Source organism: Bombina bombina, chromosome 2 (assembly GCF_027579735.1).
Source record: "Bombina bombina isolate aBomBom1 chromosome 2, aBomBom1.pri, whole genome shotgun sequence".
Lineage (NCBI taxonomy): Eukaryota > Metazoa > Chordata > Amphibia > Anura > Bombinatoridae > Bombina > Bombina bombina.
In genome coordinates, this window is record NC_069500.1 from 677,835,630 (window position 1) to 677,858,101 (window position 22,472).

The 22,472-nt window shown below is 38.1% G+C and overlaps 1 protein-coding gene across 1 annotated transcript in view; it reads left to right on the forward strand.

Moving 5' to 3' along the window:
• The window catches only part of LOC128649393 (ADAMTS-like protein 1), a 466,596-nt gene that overhangs the window by 287,080 nt on the left and 157,044 nt on the right, over positions 1 to 22,472 (forward strand). Inside the window, exon 13 of the mRNA XM_053702643.1 lies at positions 5,478 to 5,562. Coding sequence (XP_053558618.1) covers positions 5,478 to 5,562 — 85 coding nt within the window. The remainder of the gene's footprint in view (positions 1 to 5,477; positions 5,563 to 22,472) is intronic.

A 22,472-nucleotide genomic window follows, 5' to 3' on the forward strand; every position in this document is an offset into this window, starting at 1 on the left:
GGTGGTTAGGTCAACGCCCACAGGTTTGTTGGCTGACTGAGGCAAACTTCCACTTACCTAACAAAATCCATATTACAAGACCTAGGTTTCCCAAGTTTTAAAAGCCTACTATGCATTATGCATTACAGCTTTACTTGGGAACATGAAAAAACCCCTCAATTTTTAAACTTTCATTGCTGGTAAAAACGATAATATAAACTATGAAAGTAAAAGTTTTGTGTTTTACTCCCGCTGAAGTGCTTACTCCGCTAGAAGTAAGCTTTTTGCTCACATCGGATGGCACTCATATCACAAGTTGAAAGTAAACTTGCGTGCTAACCTGATGCACGTAAAAAGCCAAACTCAGAATATTGCATGCACGATAACGTATTCTCCCATAGATGTCAGTGGAGCAAGAAAATGGAAAGAAAAACCATACTGACACACAAACACAGTCACATATTCTCAAGTGCGCTAATCCGACATGAAAATATGAATATTTCACATTCCAATGTGTGTACATATGTATTTATATGTGTATTTACAGTCATATTTAGAAATGCATCTGTATGTAGCTATGTTAAAGTGTCAGTAAACTTTAAAAATAATGTTATATAATTCTGCACATAGTGCAGAATTATATAACATTATATTAGCCAAACATTATAAAACATAATTGTACCCTATTCATTTTTTTAAAAAAAACGCTGTTTTACACACCCGCTCTCTGTACTCTGCTGAGCGGGTCTGTTATATTTACTCAGCGCATCGGGCCAGCTGTATAGTCACAGCCCGGCCCGACCGCGCCATAGCATAAGTGCAGCTCGCTCCTGCTGTCAGACAGAGCATGAGCAAGCTGCACTTAGTCTTATGGCGCGGTCGGGCCGGGCTGTGACTATACAGCTGGCCCGATGCGCTGAGCAAATATAACAGACCCGCTCAGCAGAGCACAGAGAGCGGGTCTGTAAAACAGCGTTTTTTTTAAAAAATGAATAGGGTACAATTATGTTTTATAATGTTTGGCTAATATAATGTTATATAATTCTGCACTATGTGCAGAATTATATAACATTATTTTTAAGGTTTACTGTGCCTTTAAAGCCCTTTACCTGTCTTTTTTTCTAACACCTGATATATATTTTTTATTAGATAGTATTATGAGTATAGCTGTGTTTTGTTACACTTTTTTGTTTTGCAAAACAGTTAACCACAGCTCCGAGGACACGATAATCATTCTAGCATAAATCGCGATTGCGCTCAAAAGATCGCATTTATTTTCAATTTGTAATACGGTAAATCTGACGCATGCAAACATCGGTGGTAACCCCTTTTCACTTTTGCGTTTTATAGGGGATTCCATTTTGGGTGTAATGTTTAAAAGATTATGAATTGGAATTAATCAGCGGTAATTAATAAATATTTCAAGTAAAATTAACAAATTTTCAATATGATTTCCTATTTTCCTAATAATATTAATAAGTAATATTATTAATAAGTTATTAGGTAAAATAGAAATCATCATCAAATTAATCATTTTCACGTTAAAAAATGTTATTATCAAATGTATTAGTTTATTTGCCAAAATCAACGTAGATATTTGATAAAATACTCTTTGAAGACACTGGTTATATTTTCTTTGCATTCAGCCTGTGTTTTAATTTGCAGCATAGCTGGCAGGATTGAGTGAGCTAATCATTTTGACAAACTGGGAAAGTAAATAATTTATAGTCATATTTCCTGAATGACCCAGAGTTATTGTCAGTTAAGATCAGGGTGCAGAAATGATATAACAAGACATATTTAATTATACAGAGTCAACCAAACTTAGTTATGTCTCCTGATCAAAAAAAGAGTGCTAAATATTCATGCAGTTTTATATTTCTTTATTAAAGTTCTTCAAGTTGCTTAGTTTCAACTGTCTGAGTTCCATCTTTGGGTTTCATGTTGAATGACACATATTAGGTTATTCTAGGTCTTTCTTCATTATTTTGACTTTCCTATACAATTTACACCCCCCTTCTATTTTCCTTTGTTTTGTCAAACATACCCCAATTACTCAGTCTGTTGTATCTAAGCAGCTGCTATTCAAAGTGATGTAGAAAGTTTTTACCTGGTGACAAGATTTAAAATACAAAAGTGCGGAACCAGATTGACTCTTTCCTGTATATGCAATCTGATGTCTGGTATCAACCCTTCTGGTATCAACCCTTCTCTATCCCCAAATCTTTGATAGAGTGTCCAGCACTCTCTGCTTCTATTGGCAGCTCTTCTTATAAGAAGTTATACAGTAATACCCCGCTTAGTGCTCAGGATGTGTTCCTAGAATATGGAGTGCTAAGCAAAACAGCACTAAATGGGGTCTTTGTAACTTTATATTTTATTAGGTGAAAATCTAAATATGTACAGTAAAACAATAATGAGCTTTTATTGAACAATTTTTATGGAAGTCAGGTGGATTGTTTCTTTCAATGTTGCAGACACATTTTGGGCTACCATTATCTGCATATTAGCCCCTTTACCAGTGTTGTGAATGCTATTGTGGTTAGTATGAATTTTTTTTTTTTTTCTATCAAACCAACCCTGCTAGCTGTAAATGTTTTACACGTCTCCTTTGTCTTCTTGAATGTGTGTTAAGATGCCTTTTCTGATTTCAGTTATACGCCGAAAACGCTAAAGACGCCTTCTTTCAATGTTATCAAGTAAATGGCTACGCAGCCAAGTTACATATGTTGCTGACAATTTTATTTAATTGTATAAGTTCCTATCTTGTCTTTATTTGTTATAACTGTTCTTACTATGGACCAAGTATAAGCTCTATAGTGAAAAAAGCATTAAACGTTGCAGTGTTGAGTGCTGCATTACTGTAGCTCAGAATTGTTACCACATTTCTCAGCATCTCATGAGTGTCATATAGTCCAATAACAATATGAAATAACCATGCCGCGACAGCAAAAAGGGTAATGCTTGCTCTATCCGTATGTGAGGAAATGACTGAAATCATTTTTTACCATAACACTCGAGACAAATCAGTCCCTATTGTTTAGTAATGAATACCTCATGCACAAAACCTTGAGATCAAAAAGAGCAAAAAATATATATTGTTGGCTAATTGCAGCAAACATTAAATGAACTGGAGAATAATAAAGTTTGTTTGACTTTTGTTGTTTTTCATCAGTGTTTATGCAACACAAATACATCATGTGTTCCCTAAATGTGGCACAGTATATGAGCTGATAGTGCTGGTTCTGGGGAATTTACACAGTAACCCAACTTCAGGCCGACCTGCCAATCTCTGAGCAGCTTGCACAAAACATACACACTGCCAGCTGTGTTTCGAACACTCCAGCTCTATTTAGGTTCTATTTATGTTTAAATCATCAGCTGCTGATTATCTTCACAGACCTCATCTTTAATATCATATTACTCCCATATAGCTTAAATTCTGTACTTAACAGTGGACTCGATTATTTTTATAGGTTTCCTATATTATCGCAGCATGATAATTTCTGAGATCCAAGTACCTTGTTATTTCTTTACCATGTGGTTGGGAAATCCTGTGTATTATTTCGGATGGGAGATTACAGATTCTGCTTAAAGCAGCAGTTTAGGTTACAGGAAGCTTTACTATCCCTTTTTAGCATGTAAAGTTCAGCCAATGTTTGTAATCATTATTTGGACTTCTGATCAGTGGGGTCATTCAATTCTACATTAGGGGTTAATTCCACATTAGGGGTTTATTGAAAGACCATAGACGAAATGCATTTGTTTTATTTTATTCTACTGCAAAAAGAAAATGACAAATAAACCATTTTACACACAAAATCCAGTTCCTCATTTAGGGCCCAATGATCAAAAGGTCTCTGAGCTGGTGAGATTATTAAAGAATGCTCACCAGTCCTATTTCCCTGGAGGAATTCTCTAAAGCCACTTTTTACCTTGAAAACAGGGTGTCTCGCTAACGGGCGTATATTGCATTTTTCTATGGGTAGCAGATGCATATATATTACAAAAGTGCACGTTAAAATTTGTTATTTAAAAATCATACAAAACTAATAATTGAACCATTCACATAAAAATACACAAGAAAAAATTGTTTTGTTGATCTTAACAAAATTGTTCACAAGAAATTTTTATTTTATCAATAAATGTATGTAAATTACACAGGAATAAATTGTATTAAATATGCATAGTGTAAAACTTAATTTAAGTACACTGGATGTGCAAAAAAACACCTATAAATTCATGCTTATAAATACAAAATACAAAGTGGAATTGTTTTTTCGTAAAATGGGCTGAACTTTAATTTCATGGGCGTATATAAAATTGTCTCTCAAATCCCAGCATAATTCTCTAAACAATTTTGCACTTCAGATCTCAAGGTGGAAAGCTTTTATCAAAATAATCAAACTGCTTATTACCCTAATAAAAAAAACACATGCATATGAACATAGAAGTGATTGTTAGATGCTATACTCAGAAAGCAGTGTAATGTGATTTATATTGGCTGCAGGTTTTAATTTTTAAAGTGCGCTCCCTACTAACTTCACTCTATGGCCTCTAGTTATCAATGTCTGTCGGACCTGATCCGACAGTGCGGATCAGGTCCGACAGACATCGCTGAATACGACGAGCAATACGCTCGCCGTATTCAGCATTGCACCAGCAGCTCACAAGAGCTGCTGGTGCAACGCCGCCCCCTGCAGACTCGCGGCCAATAGGCCACCAGCAGGGGGTGTCAATCAACCCGATCGTACTCGATCGGGTTGATTTCCGGCGATGTCTGTCCGCCTGCTCAGAGCAGGCGGACAGGTTATGGAGCAGCGGTCTTTGTGACCATTGGTTCATAACTGCTGTTTCTGGCGAGCCTGCGGCTCGCCAGAAACACAGAGCTGCAAGCTCCATTCGGAGCTTGATACATATGCCCCAATGGAGTTAATTGTCCCTATCCAGCGAGCTCTATTAATTTATATAGGAGGCATCTCGCCACTCACAGGGACAGCCCCTTTTTAATGATAATTCCACAAGGGCAAGCCCTTCAGTGGGTCAGCCTGAAAACCATGCCTGGTCCAGCAAAGCTTAGATAATCAGGCCCTTAGACTTTTTATTTTCACAGCTTTGGTCTTTTCACTCAAAAACAAACACATAAAAAGAATGAAGGGCCAGATAAGCTTTCAACCAATATATACAGTTGATAATTTAATTTGGAAAAATACAAAATGCAACATGGTTCATTTCTGATTTTGTTTTTGTTTTTTCGCAATAGAAACGTTAAAGTAATTACATCACTTTAATCCCCACACAAATAGCCTAACACAAGTTTATTACTTAAATAACTTATTTAGTTTACTTTCAGGAAACAATGAATATAATTATTATTGAATGTTATAAAGATTTTAAACCTTCGTAGATAGATTTAGGCTATGGAATAAAACTATTTTATATTTGTAAAAAAGCTAAATATTTTTCTTATAACATTTCTATACTTCCCTATCTTTTAGAGAAATTACCAGTTGAAGCTAAACTTCCTTGGTATAAGCAAGCCCAAGAACTGGAAGAAACAACTGCTGTATCAGAAGAACCTTCGTAAGTCATTTTTATAATTATCTGTCTTAAATACAGCATTTTCCCCAAAGAGTTTATAGTCAACAAATATTGACAAGCAGGTGTAGACATGAAGATAAGGTATGGCCATTAAATGTTTCACCTCATTAAACTTTTCTTCTATATGATAATCATTGATTCATCAGTTATTCTTTTTTTCTGCTACAAACTTTCTTATTTTTTTAACATTAGAAACGGAAATTGTAGGTTTTGTATAAATGATACCCTGATTGTGAATAGTGGCTCTAAGACAAAACCATAATAATAGCTTAGAGAATGAAGGTCCTGTTTATATTGGCATTGCCTTGATAATAGCAAGTACCATAATGGATATGTGAAAAAAATAACGAGCTGTGATTCAGTAAGACTGCTACTGGTCTTGGTAATTATGCAATATAAAAAGTATACCTATAAGGAGTTAACAAAAATGTTAGCAGAGTATATTGAGACCAAGCCAATAATTTTAAAGAACTAAGATAGGAGTTTATTCATTTAGTTTTACTACATGGCTAGCATGGGACAATAAACAAGCTGTGAAGTTGTTGTCTTACAACATATAAAACCATTTGTAATAGAAAAATGTTGAAAGCTGGCTAAGGAAGCACTTGACAAATACCAGGACCCAGTGCAACATTGGGGCTTATTAAATGCCCCTGGTATGCAGTAAAATGCCCCTACAACTGGGCATTTTAACTGATGAAAGGTGCGAGTGTCACCTCTCCCTTCCTGTACGCCTGCTTCCTGTACACCTGTGTATAGCCCAGTAAAAGGGAAAAATAAATGTTTTATTCAAATTACAGTACAGTGGGGTTGATAAAATGGTTAAAGAGAGTGACAAAATGGATTTTAAAATGTTTATGACCTTATAAGTTATGCAAATAATTGTTTATTACTTTTGTATAAAGAATGTGTGCAAAGTAATCACAGAATACACTGGGTGAGTATTTGGTGAAATTGCCAGCACTTTCAGAATAATCTGGGTGCACATCCCCTGAGTTAGGCAATTTACCTCAGAAAATGGACTACAGATTAGGCAGAAATATGCTCTACATATAGAGCTGTGAGCTGTTATTGGATTTGAACAAGGACCAAAATTAAATAAAATAAAGTTTCCAGTCCACGGTTTCATGCTTACTTGTGGGATATTCTCAATCCCTACAGGAAGTGGCAAAGAGAGCACACAGCAAAGCTGTCCATATAGCTCCCCTCAGGCTCCGCCCCCCCAGTTATTCTCTTTGCCGCTCTAACAAGTAGCATCTCCACGGGAGGGTAAAGAGTATGTGGTGTTAGATTTGTAGTTTTTATTTCTTCAATCAAGAGTTTGTTATTTTAAAATAGTGCCGGTTTGTACTATTTACTCTGAGGCAGAAAGTGATGAAGATTTCTGCTGAGAGGAAAAAGATTTTAGCATGTTGTAACTAAAATCCACTGCTGTTCCCACACAGGACTGTTGAGTACCGTAGAAACTTCAGTTGGGGGGAACAGTTTGCAGGCTTAACTGCTTAAGGTATGCTCAGTCATTTTTTCTAACAAGACCCGGTAATGCTAGAAGACTGATAGAAATCCCCATGTTGGAAGGTAAGCTATTTTCTGAGACGCAGTATAGAAGGATGGCTTCAGATAAGGGCTTAAATACTGGTAGACACTGTGATTCGCTAAATCGATTACTTTATTAGGGTAATCTTATATTTGTTCAAGTCTTTTAGACGTTGGGAACACTTTTGGGGTTTTTATTATATTGTAAGACACCTAATCTAACTCAGGAAGGCCCCATAACTCCGGAATGAAGAGGGAGGGGGCCTCATTTTTCGCGCCTCAGTTGCGCAGTTGTTTTGCAAGGCAGCTTCATGCAGCTTCACGTGTAGAGTCCTGAGAGTGCAGGAGGACTTCAGGGAGGCTTATATTCTTCTACAAATAACCCAAAAGGAAGGTAGGGCCACAGCAAAGACCGTGGCACCGTGCTGTAGTGTGTTAAACCGGTAGTTTACTTCAATTGGCTCCGGTTTGGGCAATAAGGGGTTAATTAATTTGAAAATTTGTGTGCAATAATTTCAAAGCATTGGGATCATGTGGTGAAAATTTCATAAAGATCGGATGTTTTTTGGTGATTTGGTAAAAAAGTGTGTGCTTTTTATTATTTAAAGCCACAGTATTGTTTTTTCAAAAAGTGAATTTTACTGTATTGTAGTGCTATCTAAGTCTGTCAAACATGTCTGAGTCTTCAGATAGACCTTTTTATGTTTAAAATGTTTAAAAGCCATGGCAGTACCCCCATTGCATTTGTGTTTAAAGTGTGCTAAAACATCTAAGCATTTTAAAGACCATGCAGTGACACTTAAAAATGTAGCCCAAGATGATTCTTTAATGGAAGGTAATGAGGATAGTCCTTCTTCCTCTCCCCATGTGTCGACACCAGTTACGCCCGCGCAAGCGATGCCTAGAACCTCTAGCGCATTGGCCCCTATTACCTTACAACAATTAGCAGCAGTAATGGATAATTCTCTTGCAGCATTTTTATCCAAACTGCCAGTTTTTCCAAAAAAGCGCGATAGCTCAGTTTTAAATACAGAGGATGAGCAATCAGAAGCTTTGGATGAATTATCTGTAGTACCCTCACAACAGTCAGAATTAGCAGTGAGGGACGGTCTGTCTGAAGGAGAAATTTCTGACACAGGAAAAGTTTCTCAGCGGGCAGAGTCAGATTCCTTAGCGTTTAAATTCAAGCTGGAACACCTCCGCGTCCTGCTTAAGGAGGTTTTAGCTACGCTGGATGATTGTGACCCCATGGTGGTCCCAGAAAAATTGTGTAAAATGGACAGGTTTTTAGAGGTCCCTGTATACACTGAGGCATTTCCGATCCCAAAGAGGGTGGCGGATATTGTGACTAGGGAGTGGGAGAGACCAGGTGTACCCTTTGTTCCCCCCCCCTATCTTTAAGAAAATGTTCCAAATAAACGACCCCAGGCGGGACGCGTGGCAGACGGTCCCTAAGGTAGAGGGAGCTGTTTCAACACTTGCTAAGCGTACAATTATACCAATAGAGGACAGTTGTCCGTTCAAAGATCCTATGAATAAAAAGTTGGAAGGATTGCTGAAGAAAATTTTTGTTCAGCAAGGTTTTCTGCTTCAACCAATTGCCTGCATTATTCCGGTAACTACTGCAGCGGCATTTTGGTTTGAGGCTCTGGAGGAGTCGCTCCAGAGGGAGACTTCATACGACGAGGTCATGGATAGAATTCATGCTTTAAAGCTGGCTAATTCTTTTATCACTGATGCCGCTTTCCAATTAGCTAAGTTAGCGGCGAAAAACTCAGGTTTTGCCATCATGGCGCGAAGAGCGCTTTGGCTCAAATCGTGGTCGGCGGATGTGTCGTCCAAAACGAAACTGTTGAATATTCCTTTCAAGGGGAAAACCCTATTCGGCCCAGAGCTGAAAGAAATTATTTCGGATATCACTGGGGGAAAGGGCCATGCCCTTCCACAAGATAGGCCATTTAAGGCCAAAAACAAGGCAAATTTTCGCTCCTTTCGCAACTTCAGGAGCGGACCTGCTGCAACCTCTGCTGCCGCAAAGCAAAATAACGCTTCACAGCCCGAAAGCAACCTGGAAACCCTTGCAGGGCTGGAATAAGGGTAAACAGGCCAAGAAGCCTGCTCCTGCTACCAAGACAGCATGAAGGGGTAGCCCCCGATCCGGGATCGGATCTACTAGGGGGCAGACTTTCTCTCTTTGCTCAGGCTTGGGCAAGAGATGTTCCAGATTCCTGGGCTTTAGAAATAGTTGCTCAGGGGTACCTTCTAGAATTCAAGGATTCTCCCCCAAGGGGAAGGTTCCACATTTCTCGTTTGTCTTAGGACCAAACAAAGAAACAGGCGTTCTTACGCTGTGTAGAAGATCTTCTAAAAATGGGAATGATACACCCAGTTCCAATTGCAGAACAAGGACTGGGCTTTTACTCAAACCTGTTTCTAGTTCCCAAAAAGGAAGGAACTTTCAGGCCAATCCTGGATCTAAAAATTCTAAACAAATTCCTCAGAGTTCCGTCTTTCAAGATGGAAACCATTCGGACAATCTTGCTGATGATCCAGGAAGGTCAATATATGACTACCGTGGATCTAAAGGATGCGTACCTACATATTCCTATCCACAAAGATCACCATCAGTTCCTAAGGTTCGCCTTTCTGGACAAACATTACCAGTTCGTGGCCCTTCCTTTCGGGTTGGTCACCGCTCCCAGAATTTTCACAAAGGTGTTAGGGTCCCTTCTGGCGGTACTAAGAACGCGTGGCATTGCAGTAGCACCTTACCTAGACGACATCTTAATACAGGCGTTGTCTTTTCACAGAGCCAAGGCTCATACGGACATTGTCCTGGCCTTTCTAAGGTCTCACGGGTGGAAGGTGAACGTAGAAAATAGTTCTCTGTCCCCGCTCACAAGGGTTCCCTTCCTGGGAACACTAATAGACTTGGTAGAAATTAAAATCTTTCTGACAGAGGTCAGGAAGTCAAAACTGTTGAATACTTGCCGAGTTCTTCATTCCATTCCTCGGCCTTCCGTGGCTCAGTGCATGGAGGTAATCGGTTTAATGGTTGAGGCAATGGACGTTGTCCCCACTGCCCGAATTCATCTCAGACCACTGCAACTGTGCATGCTCAAACAGTGGAATGGGGATTATGCAGATTTGTCTCCTCAAATACAAATGGACCAGAAAACCAGAGACTCTCTTCTCTGGTGGTTGTCTCAGTATCACCTGTCTCAGGGAATGAGTTTCCGCAGACCGGAGTGGATCATTGTCACGACCGATGCCAGTCTGTTAGGCTGGGGTGCGGTCTGGGACTCCCTGAAAGCTCAGGGTCTATGGTCTAGGGAAGAATCTCTTCTCCCGATAAACATTTTGGAACTGAGAGCGATATTCAATACGCTCCAGGCGTGGCCTCAACTAACGGAGGCCAAATTCATCAGATTTCAGTCAGACAACATCACAACTGTAGCGTACATCAATCATCAGGGAGGAACAAAGAGTTCCCTAGCGATGAAGGAAGTATCCAAGATCATCAAATGGGTGGAGGATCACTCCTGCCATCTATCTGCAATTCACATCCCAGGGGTAGACAACTGGGAGGCGGATTTTCTAAGTCGTCAGACTTTCCATCCGGGGGAGTGGGAACTCCACCCAGAGGTTTTTGCTCAGCTGACCCAGCTATGGGGCATTCCAGAATTGGATCTGATGGCGTCCCATCAGAACACCAAACTTCCTCTTTACGGATCCAGATCCAGGGATCCCAAGGCGGCATTGATAGATGCATTAATAGCGCCTTGGTCATTCAGTCTAGCTTATGTCTTTCCACCGTTTCCTCTTCTCCCTCGGCTAGTAGCCAGAATCAAACAGGAGAAGGCTTTGGTAATTTTGATAGCACCTGCATGGCCATGCAGGACTTGGTATGCAGACCTAGCGGACATGTCATCGGTCCCACCATGGAAACTGCCATTGAGGCAGGATCTTCTAATTCAAGGTCCTTTCAAGCATCCAAATCTAGTTTCTCTGCAACTGACTGCTTGAAGATTGAACGCTTAATCCTAGCTAAGCGTGGTTTCTCTGAATCAGTTATAGATACTCTGATACAGGCCAGAAAGCCTGTCACCAGGAAAATTTACCATAAGATATGGCGAAAATATCTTTGTTGGTGTGAATCCAAGGGTTACTCGTGGAGTAAGGTTAGGATTCCAAGGATATTGTCTTTTCTCCAAGAAGGATTGGAGAAAGGTCTGTCAGCTAGTTCCTTAAAGGGACAGATATCTGCTCTGTCTATCCTGTTACATAAGTGTCTGGCAGCTGTACCAGACGTTCAGGTGTTTGCACAGGCCCTAGTTAGAATCAAGCCTGTTTACAAGCCTGTGGCTCCTCCATGGAGTCTAAATTTAGTTATTTCAGTTCTTCAAGGGGTTCCGTTTGAACCTTTGCATTCCATAGATATTAAGTTATTATCTTTGAAAGTTTTGTTTTTAGTAGCCATTTTTTCTGCTCGAAGAGTTTCTGAATTGTCTGCTTTGCAGTGTAATTCACCCTATCTGGTGTTCCATGCAGATAAGGTTGTTTTGCGTACCAAACCTGGTTTCCTTCCAAAAGTGGTTTCTAATAAGAATATTAACCAGGAAATCATTGTTCCTTCTCTGTGTCCTAATCCAGTTTCTAAGAAGGAACGACTTTTACACAATCTTGACGTGGTTCGTGCTTTGAAATTCTATTTAAAAGCAACTAAAGATTTCAGACAAACATCATCCTTGTTTGTTGTCTATTCTGGTAAGAGGAGAGGTCAGAAAGCGACGGCTACCTCTCTTTCCTTCTGGATGAAAAGCATCATCCGATTGGCTTATGAGACTGCTGGACAGCAGCCTCCTGAACTAATTACAGCTCATTCCACCAGAGCTGTGACTTCTGCATGGGCTTTCAAGAATGAGGCTTCTGTTGAACAGATTTGTAAGGCAGCGACTTGGTCTTCACTGCATACATTCGCCAAATTTTACAAATTCAATACTTTTGCTTCTTCGGAGGCTATTTTTGAGAGAAAGGTTTTGCAAGCAGTGGTGCCTTCCGTTTAGGTTACCTGACTTGTTCCCTCCCTTCATCCGTGTCCTAAAGCTTTGGTATTGGTATCCCACAAGTAAGGATGAAACCGTGGACTGGATACACCAAGTAAGAGAAAACAGAATTTATGCTTACCTGATAAATTACTTTCTCTTACTTTGTATCCAGTCCACGGCCCGCCCTGATAATTCGGTCAGGTTCAAATTTAATTTTTAAAATAACTACAGTCACCACTGCACCCTATGGTTCTCCTTTTTTTCCTAACCGTCGGTCGAATGACTGGGGGGGCGGAGCCTGAGGGGAGCTATATGGACAGCTTTGCTGTGTGCTCTCTTTGCCACTTCCTGTAGGGATTGAGAATATCCCACAAGTAAGGATGAAACCGTGGACTGGATACACCGTAAGAGAAAGTAATTTATCAGGTAAGCATAAATTCTGTTTTTTAAACAAAATGGGTCAAGCAAAATCCTTTAGAGAATCTTATCACATGAGTTGTCTACAACAATCTACACACAGTTTAATAATATTTTTCTGTTCAAAACCATTTGATAAGATTTAATAAAGGATTGTGAGTGACTCCAATATTTTCTAATGTTGCAGATATGAGTAATCCTAATTATGACTGCCTTTATTTAGATGCCAGTACCTTAAAGGGACATGAAACCCAACATTTTGTCTTTCATGATTTAGGTAGAAAATACAATTTTAAACAGCTTTCCAGTTTACTTCTATTATCAAATGTGCTTAATTCTCTTGGTATCATTTGTTGAAGGAGCAGCAATGCACTACTGGTTTCTAACTGAACACATGGGTGAGCCAATCACAATCAATATATATATCAACAAATCAGCAGCTAGAACCTAGGCTCTTTGTTGCTCCTGAGCTTACCTAGATAAACCTTTCAGCAAAGGATAACAAGAGATAGAAGCAAATTAAATAATAGAAGTAAATTGGAAAGTTGTTTAGAATAGCATGTTCTATCTGAATCATGAAAGAAAAATATAGGGTTTTATGTCCCTTTAAAGAGATAGAAAAGTCAAAATTAAACGTCTATGGTTTAGAAAGAACATGGCGTTTTAAAGGGACACTGAACCCAATTTTTTTCTTTTGTTATTCAGATAGCGCATGCAATTTTAAGCAACTTTCTAATTTACTCCTATTATCAAATTTTCTTCATTCTCTTGGTATCTTTATTTGAAAAGCAAGAATGTAAGTTTAGATGCCGGCCCATTTTTGGTGAACTACCTGGGTTGTTCTTGCTGATTGGTGGATAAATTCATCCACCAATGAACAAGTGCTTTGCACGGTCCTGAACCAAACAAATAGCTTAGATTCCTTCTTTTTCAAATAAAGATAGCAAGAGAATGAAGAAAAATTCATAAGAAGAGTAAATTAGAAAGTTGCTTAAAATTGCATGCTCTATCTGAATCATGAAAGAAAAAAATTGGGTTCAGTGTCCCTTTAATCAACTTTACAATTTACCTCTGTTATTAAATTTGCTTTGTTCCCTTGATATTCTTTGTTGAAAAGTAAACCTAGGTAGGTTCATAGGAACTCAGGAGTGTGTTCATGTGTTTATCTTTCTATAGCAGCAGTATTTGTAGTAATATTATACGATGTTGCACCCACTGCTGCCATAGAGTGCTTAAAGGGCCATAATAATTAAAAAATTACCTGCTCTATCTAATTAATTTCCACTTGGGTCAGCAGTGCTCTTTGGGTCCCAAAGGGGTTAATCACACAGTAGAGCAAGGTCGATAGTCTTAAAATGACACGCTGTAACTAATTAGAGCATATTATTTGTCTACTATTATGGCCCTTTAAGACACATGCAGTTCCTATGAGACTATCTAGGTTTACTCTTCATAAAAGGATACCAAGGAGAATGAAGCACATTTAATAATAGAAACAGATTGGAAACTTGTTTAAAATTACATGCTCTACCTGAATCATGAAAGTTTAATTTTGACTTTACTGTCCCTTTAAAATTTTAAACTGCAGTGCATCATTATTTATGAAACTTTGTGGTGTGCAAAACATTACTGAACAGAAATATCTGTAAAACATAGAACATCTGAGAAGGTTGCTGGTCATTTGTTCAGGTAGGGTTTCTGGAAAAAGCCACTGAAAGGAATCTATATCACAGTACTCAGCACTGGAACCACAATGTTGCTCTAAGGAAGCTAGAATCGTTTTTATTAAAATGTTGCCTATAGCTATATCCCTATTTCAGTGATTAATGCACTTAATGTGCAGCTTTGATCTGCAGAATTCTCTACATTTTCCTTTCTGAGGGACAGAATTGTTATGTGGGGCCAAGTAATAGACATTGTATTTGACTGCATATGGAACGTGTCTAGCTTCTGCACTGCTGAGGCCTACCTTGCTATATTACACAGGAGGTGCTGGGGATGCTATTCTGGGCTCTATGTGCTGCATTTTATGACTACAGTTAGACAAAGGCTCCTGTGTCATTCCTTATATTTTAATTCAGAGATTAATATTTGCATCACCTCCTTAAAATGGAACTTTTTTACATTAAGCATTGGCATTTTTACCACTTTCCACAAACAATTGAAAGCTGTCAGCACATAGAGCTAAAGGAAAAAACTGCTGATTGCAAAACCACACACAGATAGAAAAAGTAACTCACAATATATATATTTAGGAGCAGGTTATCATTGTTAAATTTTATTTTGCTGCCTGTAGGAGAGAGATGAAGTGCGTTTTATATTTAACTGCACAGTACATTGACAACAGATCACATTTATAGCACTTCATCCTAGAGAAGTAAATTGATGGAAAGCAAAACCATATATCTGAGATGGTTTAACCCCTCGGTTGCCACAGCACATTGTTGTTAAGGGGTTTTATGTTGGTATTACGTCTGTAATTTTGATAAAATAAAAGGGTAGATTCCATTCCAGTTGAAAAGCTTTATTGTATGTAAAATGGCACGGATTTTATATAGCAGCAAAGTTTTTATCTTTTTTTCCCTCTCCCCTTGGCCAAAGTCATTACATTGTGCAGCACCTTCCACTGCTATACAATTTACTTTTTAATCCCCAGATATGTTAATCATTTTCAGGAGAGCACATTGCTGGCTTTATTTTTTGAGCTGGAGTATGATCTATTAAAGTAGTTCAAATGCCAGCACTAATTGGTAACCAGCGAATAGGTGATACTAATGTGCATAGGCTGACCATATTGCCGCTTTAAGAAGGAACACATATGAAAAATACATATGTGAGGGTTCTTATACAAAACCATTTCTTTAAACAGCCCTGAAAACAGCCCTGACATATGTATTTTTCATATGTGTCCATTTTTAAAGCGGCAATATGGTCAGCCTAAATGTACAGTATATATTGCTTATACATAGGTTCAAATATAGAGATGCCACACACAGAGATGCAGTGTTAAATTTAGTAGAGCAACACTTTCCTTCCCACCTACACTAAACATATAAAGCATGTGACTTTAAACAACCGTCTGTAGTTGAAGAGTAAACCTAGGAAGGCTGATAGGAGCTTAGGAGCTTACACATGTCTTTAGCAGTCTATAGCAGCAGTGTCTGCAAATATGTATAACATTGCTATAATCATTATTGTAAACACTGTTACCTATGTCTAAGACACGTGTAAGCTCCTATCAGCCTACCTAGGTTTACTCTTCATATAGGTAACATTGTGCTCACTGATTGGCTAAAATGTAAGTCTGTCAAAAAGAACTGAAATAAGGGGGCGGTCTGCAGAGGCTTAGATACAATATAATTACAGAGGTAAAAAGTATATTAATATAACAGTGTTGGTTATGCAAAACTGGGAAATGGCTAATAAAGGGATTACCTATCTTTTTAAACAATAAAACATCTGGAGTAGACTGTCCCTTTAAGTTTCATTTTGACTTTACTGTCCCTTTAGACTTTTATGCTTCATTAAGATTATTCTATTTTATAAAAGACTTTTTTAAATTTACTTCTATTATCAAATTCATATTGTTCTTTTGATATCCTAAACAGCATATCAAGGAGCAGCAGTACACTTCTGTGAACTAGCTGGTGATTGGTGGTAGCACAAATATTCCTGTTTTTATTGGCTCTCCAGTGGCAATAGCACAAAATACATTTATCTAAAACATTAGAGCATTTGCTTTTTTGCACTTTTATGTCCCTTTAACCCCTTAGTGACCAGAGCACTTTTCCATTTTCTGTCCGTTTGGGACCAAGGCTATTTTTACATTTCTGCGGTGTTTGTGTTTAGCTGAAATTTTCCTCTTACTCATTTACTGTACCCACACATATTATATACCGTTTTTCTCGCCATTAAATGGACTTTCTAAAGATACCATTATTTTCATCATATCTTATCATTTACTATAAAAAAAATTATAAAATATGAGGAAAAATGGAAAAAAACACACTTTTTCTAACTTTGAACCCCAAAATCTGTTACATATCTACAACCACCAAAAAACACCCATGCTAAATTGTTTCTAAATTTTGTCCTGAGTTTAGAAATACCCAATGTTTACATCTTCTTTGCTTTTTTTGTAACTTATAGGGCCATAAATACAAGTAGCACTTTGCTATTTTCAAACCATTTTTTTTTCAAAATTAACGCTAGTTACATTAGAACACTAATATCTTTCAGGAATCCCTGAATATCCATTGACATGTATATATTTTTTTTTAGAAGACATCCCAAATTATTGATCTAGGCCCATTTTGGTATATTTCATGCCACCATTTCACCGCCAAATGCGATCAAATACAAAAAATTGTTCACTTTTTCACAAATTTTTTCACAAACTTTCAGTTTCTCACTGAAATTATTTACATACTGCTTGTGCAATTATGGCATAAATGGTTGTAAATTCTTCTCTGGGATCCCCTTTGTTCAGAAATAGCAGACATATATGGCTTTGGCATTGCTTTTTGGTAATTAGAAGGCCGCTAAATGCCACTGCGCACCACACGTGTATTATGCCCAGCAGTGAAGGGGTTAATTAGGGAGCATGTAAGGAGCTTTTTGGGGTAATTTTAGCTTTAGTGTAGTGTAGTAGACAACCCCAAGTATTGATCTAGGCCCATTTTGGTATATTTCATGCCACCATTTCACCGCCAAATGCGATCAAATTAAAAAAAACGTAAAATTTTTCACAATTTTAGGTTTCTCACTGAAATAATTTACAAACAGCTTGTGCAATTATGGCACAAATGGTTGTAAATGCTTCTCTGGGATCCCCTTTGTTCAGAAATAGCAGACATATATGACTTTGGAGTTGCTTTTTGGTAATTAGAATGCTGCTAAATGGCGCTGCGCATCACACGTGTATTATGGCTAGCAGTGAAGGGGTTAATTAGGTAGCTTGTAGGGAGCTTGCAGGGTTAATTTTAGCTTTAGTGTAAAGATCAGCCTCCCACCTGAAACATCAGACCCCCTGATCCCTCCCAAACATCTCTCTTCCCTCCCCTACCCCACAAATGTCCCCGCCATCTTAAGTACTGGCAGAAACTCTGCCAGTACTAAAATAAAAGGTATATTTGGGCTTTTTTGTGCATTTTTTGTTAGCATATTTACATATGCTTCTGTGTAGGGATCCCCCTTAGCCCCCAACCTCACTGATCCCCCACTAAACAGCTCTCTAACCCTCCCCCTCTGACTTAATGTGCGCCATCTTGGGTACTGGCAGCTGTCTGCCAGTACCCAGTTTAGTGAAAAAAAATGCTTTTTTTTTAATAAAATATGTCCCTTTTCTGTAGTGTAGCTTTCCCCCCCCCCCAAGACCAACCCCCCACCCCTTCCAGATCTCTTAGATGGTTTTTAAAAAAAGTTTATTTAATTTTTTTTTTACTTTTACTTTTCTACTTTTCTGTAGTGTAGCGGTTCCCACCCGCTCCCGCCCCGTGCACGCGCCCGCCCGCCACCCCCGTGCACGCGCGCGCGCCCGTGCGCGCCCCCAACGATCCCGATCCCGCCCCCCGTGACGTCACGCGCAACACCGATGGCCGCCCACCCGCCTCCCAATTCGGCTTCCACCCACCAACGATACCGGCCATCGATGTCCGGTGCAGAGAGGGCCACAGAGTGGCTCTCTCTGCATCGGATGGCCATGTATGGTTATTGCAGGATGCCTCCATATCGAGGCATCACTGCAATAACCGGAAAGCAGCTGGAAGCGAGCAGGATCGCTTCCAGCTGCTTTCCACACCGAGGACGTGCAGGGTACGTCCTCAGGCGTTAACTGCCTTTTTTTTGAGGACGTACCCTGCACGTCCTCGGTCATTAAGGGGTTAAAGGGACTATAAACCCACATTTTTTCTTTCATGATTCAGATAGAGAATACCATTTTAAACAACTTTCTAATTTACTTCTATTATCTAATTAACTTCATTCTCTTGATATTCTTTCCTGAAAAGCATATCTAGATAGCCTCACTAGCTTCTGATTGGTGGCTGCACATAGATGCCTCATGTGATTGGCTCACCCGTGTGCATGCTATTTCTTTTACTGAGGATATCTAAAGAATGAAGCAAATTAGATAACAGAAGTAAATTGAAATGTTGTTTAAAATTGTATTCTCTGTCTGAATTATGAAAGAATAATTTTGGGTTTTATGTCCCTTTAAGTATTGAAGATAAAAAAGCAAATTATTTAAAGGGAAAGTCTACACCAGAATTTTTATTGTTTTAAAAGACAGATAATCCCTTTATTACCCATTTCCTAGTTTTGCATAAAAACACAGTTATATTTATATATTCTTTTTACTTCTGTGATTACCTTGTATCTAAGCCTCTGCTGACTGCCCCCTTATTTCAATACTTTTGACAGACTTGCATGTTAGCCAATTAGTGCTGACTCCTAGGTAACTCCACATGCATAAGCTCAGTGTTATCTATATGACACATGTAAACTAACACCCTCTATTGGTTAAAAACTGTCACAATGCATTCAGATAAGAGGCGGTCTTCAAGGTCTAAGAAATTAATATATGAACCTCCTAGGTTTAGCTTTCAACTAAGAATACAAAGAAAACAAAGCAAAATTTGTTATAAAAGTAAATTGGAAAGTTGTTTACAATTGCATGCCCTATCTGAATCATAAAAAATTATGATGACTTTAAAGGAACACACAAAAAGCCCTTGTTTTATGTGGAGGGTGGAGAGGAGGCCAGGTTTAGATATGGCTTACAAACCATCATGTTATTTCATGGTGTTTAGGACAAGCTCAGCTTATATTACTTGTCAAAGTATTTTCCATTTATGACAGCTACAACTTATAATTAACAGCTGTAAAAAAAAAATACAGTAAAAGAAAACAAAACAGTGACAGTGATGGATGAGGGTAATATTGAGAAGTTAACTATATATTTGTAGTATCCTCCTTATATTTGGATTCCTTAATGTAATATCAAGCTGGTTAACACAGCAATCTGATCACTCGATTGAAAGATCTTAAATATACAGTAACATTTCAAAATGTATGTTGTGTACTTTAAAATGCTATGTTTATTTCTTAAAGAAAAATTCAATGATATATGTACAGAAAATGGAACAAAAGCTTCTCCAATCATTTGTTTTTTGGATCCTAAAGGGTTGTATGGTTTGAATGTCATTTCAAGTGACTAGATTAAATAAAGGGACGTTAAAAACAAAATTAACCTTTAATGGTTTAGATAGAGCATGCAATTTTAAATGTACTCCTATTATTCAATTTACTTTGTACATGTGGTATCCTTTGTTGAAAAGCAATGTACTACTAGAAGCTAGCTGGTGACTGCTGAATACACATATATTCCTCTTGTCATTGGCTCACCAGGCGTTTTCAGCTAGGTCCCAGTAGTGAATTATTGCTTTCTTTCTTTAATTATGGGCTAGATTACAAATGGTGCAGTATTTTTTTTTTCTGCAATCGCAAAAACACAGCTAGTTAAGCTTTTTTCACTAGTCAAGTTGTGTGCGTATTACAAGTTCCAAAAAAACGTATTTTGCACAAGCAGTAACCCGAATAGCGCATAAATCCTAACTTAAGTTTTCACATGCGCGTACATGTATTCCGCCATAGAAATCAATTGAGAGAAAAAAATAGAAAAAAACTAACACCCGAGATTGCGCAAACTCCATAGCATTTTCACATTCCCATTAGAAGTCAATTGAGAAAAGAAAAACCTAACACCAATTGCACAAACAACATAGCATATTTGCATTAGCAAATGTGAAATATTTACAGTAAATACATAGTTAAAGTTAAAATCTTTATTAAATATGAATATTGCATATATATGTTTTTACATCTTTTCATCTACTTAATGGCAAAGGGCTCTAATGCACTTATATATATGTGTGTACATGTTTGTATGTGTTTATACGTGTATATATGTCTGTAAATACATATATACACATATAAATACATTAATATATATGTACACATATATATACATCTCTATATATAAATAAAGTAAATGCGAACGCGTGAGCGCAATCGTGATTTACGCTCATCAGCTTAGCGTGACTTCAGAGCTCTGGTTAACTGTTACGCGAGACTAAAACGTTGCACAAAACACATCAAAAATACATTGTACAGTACAGTCACACTCTTATTAACACTGTCTGCTAAAAAAATATTTATAAAAAGAAATTGCTTTAAAAAGTTAGAAGAGATAAAAGTATATGTGTGTGACTGTATGTATGTATGTATGCATGTATGTATTTATATATATATATACATACATATAAATATGTAAATATCTGTTTATATCTATACCTATATATAATCATGTACATATAGGTATTAAAATATATTTCTGCAAAAAAATCATCTTTTTGGGCTCCCTTGAAATCTATGGGGGAATGCGATTTCTCCAACATAGGTGTGTCCGGTCCACGGCGTCATCCTTACTTGTGGGATATTCTCTTCCCCAACAGGAAATGGCAAAGAGCCCAGCAAAGCTGGTCACATGATCCCTCCTAGGCTCCGCCTACCCCAGTCATTCTCTTTGCCGTTGTACAGGCAACATCTCCACGGAGATGGCTTAGAGTTTTTTAGTGTTTAACTGTAGTTTTTATTATTCAATCAAGAGTTTGTTATTTTAAAATAGTGCTGGTATGTACTATTTACTCTGAAACAGAAAAGAGATGAAGATTTCTGTTTGTATGAGGAAAATGATTTTAGCAACCGTTACTAAAATCCATGGCTGTTCCACACAGGACTGTTGAGAGGAATTAACTTCAGTTGGGGGAACAGTGAGCAGTCTTTTGCTGCTTGAGGTATGACACATTCTAACAAGACGATGTAATGCTGGAAGCTGTCATTTTCCCTATGGGATCCGGTAAGCCATTTTTATTCACACAGTAAATAAGGGCTTCACAAGGGCTTATTAAGACTGTAGACATTTTCTGGGCTAAATCGATCATATTTACACATATTTAGCCTTGAGGAATCATTTAATCTGGGTATTTTTTGTAAAATAATATCGGCAGGCACTGTTTTAGACACTTTATTCTATTGGGGCTTTCCCTAATCATAGTCAGAGCCTCATTTTCGCGCCGGTATGGCGCACTTGTTTTTGAGAACAGCATGACATGCAGCTGCATGTGTGTGGAGCTCTGATACATAGAAAAGTCTTTCTGAAGGCATTATTTGGTATCGTATTCCCCTTTGGGCTTGGTTGGGTCTCAGCAAAGCAGATTCCAGGGACTGTAAAGGGGTTAAATATAAAAACGGCTCCGGTTCCGTTATTTTAAGGGTTAAAGCTTCCAAATTTGGTGTGCAATACTTTTAAGGCTTTAAGACACTGTGGTGAAATTTTGGTGAATTTTGAACAATTCCTTCATACTTTTTCGCAATTGCAGTAATAAAGTGTGTTCAGTTTAAAATTTAAAGTGACAGTAACGGTTTTATTTTAAAACGTTTTTTGTGCTTTGTTATCAAGTTTATGCCTGTTTAACATGTCTGAACTACCAGATAGATTGTGTTCTGACTGTGGGGAAGCCAAGGTTCCTTCTCATTTAAATAGATGTGATTTATGTCATAATAAATTTAGTAAAAATGATGCCCAAGATGATTCCTCAAGTGAGGGGAGTAAGCATGGTACTGCATCATCCCCTCCTTCGTCTACACCAGTTTTGCCCATACAGGAGGCCCCTAGTACATCTAGCGCGCCAATACTCCTTACTATGCAACAATTAACGGCTGTAATGGATAATTCTATCAAAAACATTTTAGCCAATATGCCCACTTATCAGCGAAAGCGCGACTGCTCTGTTTTAGAAAATACTGAAGAGCATGAGGCCGCTGATGATA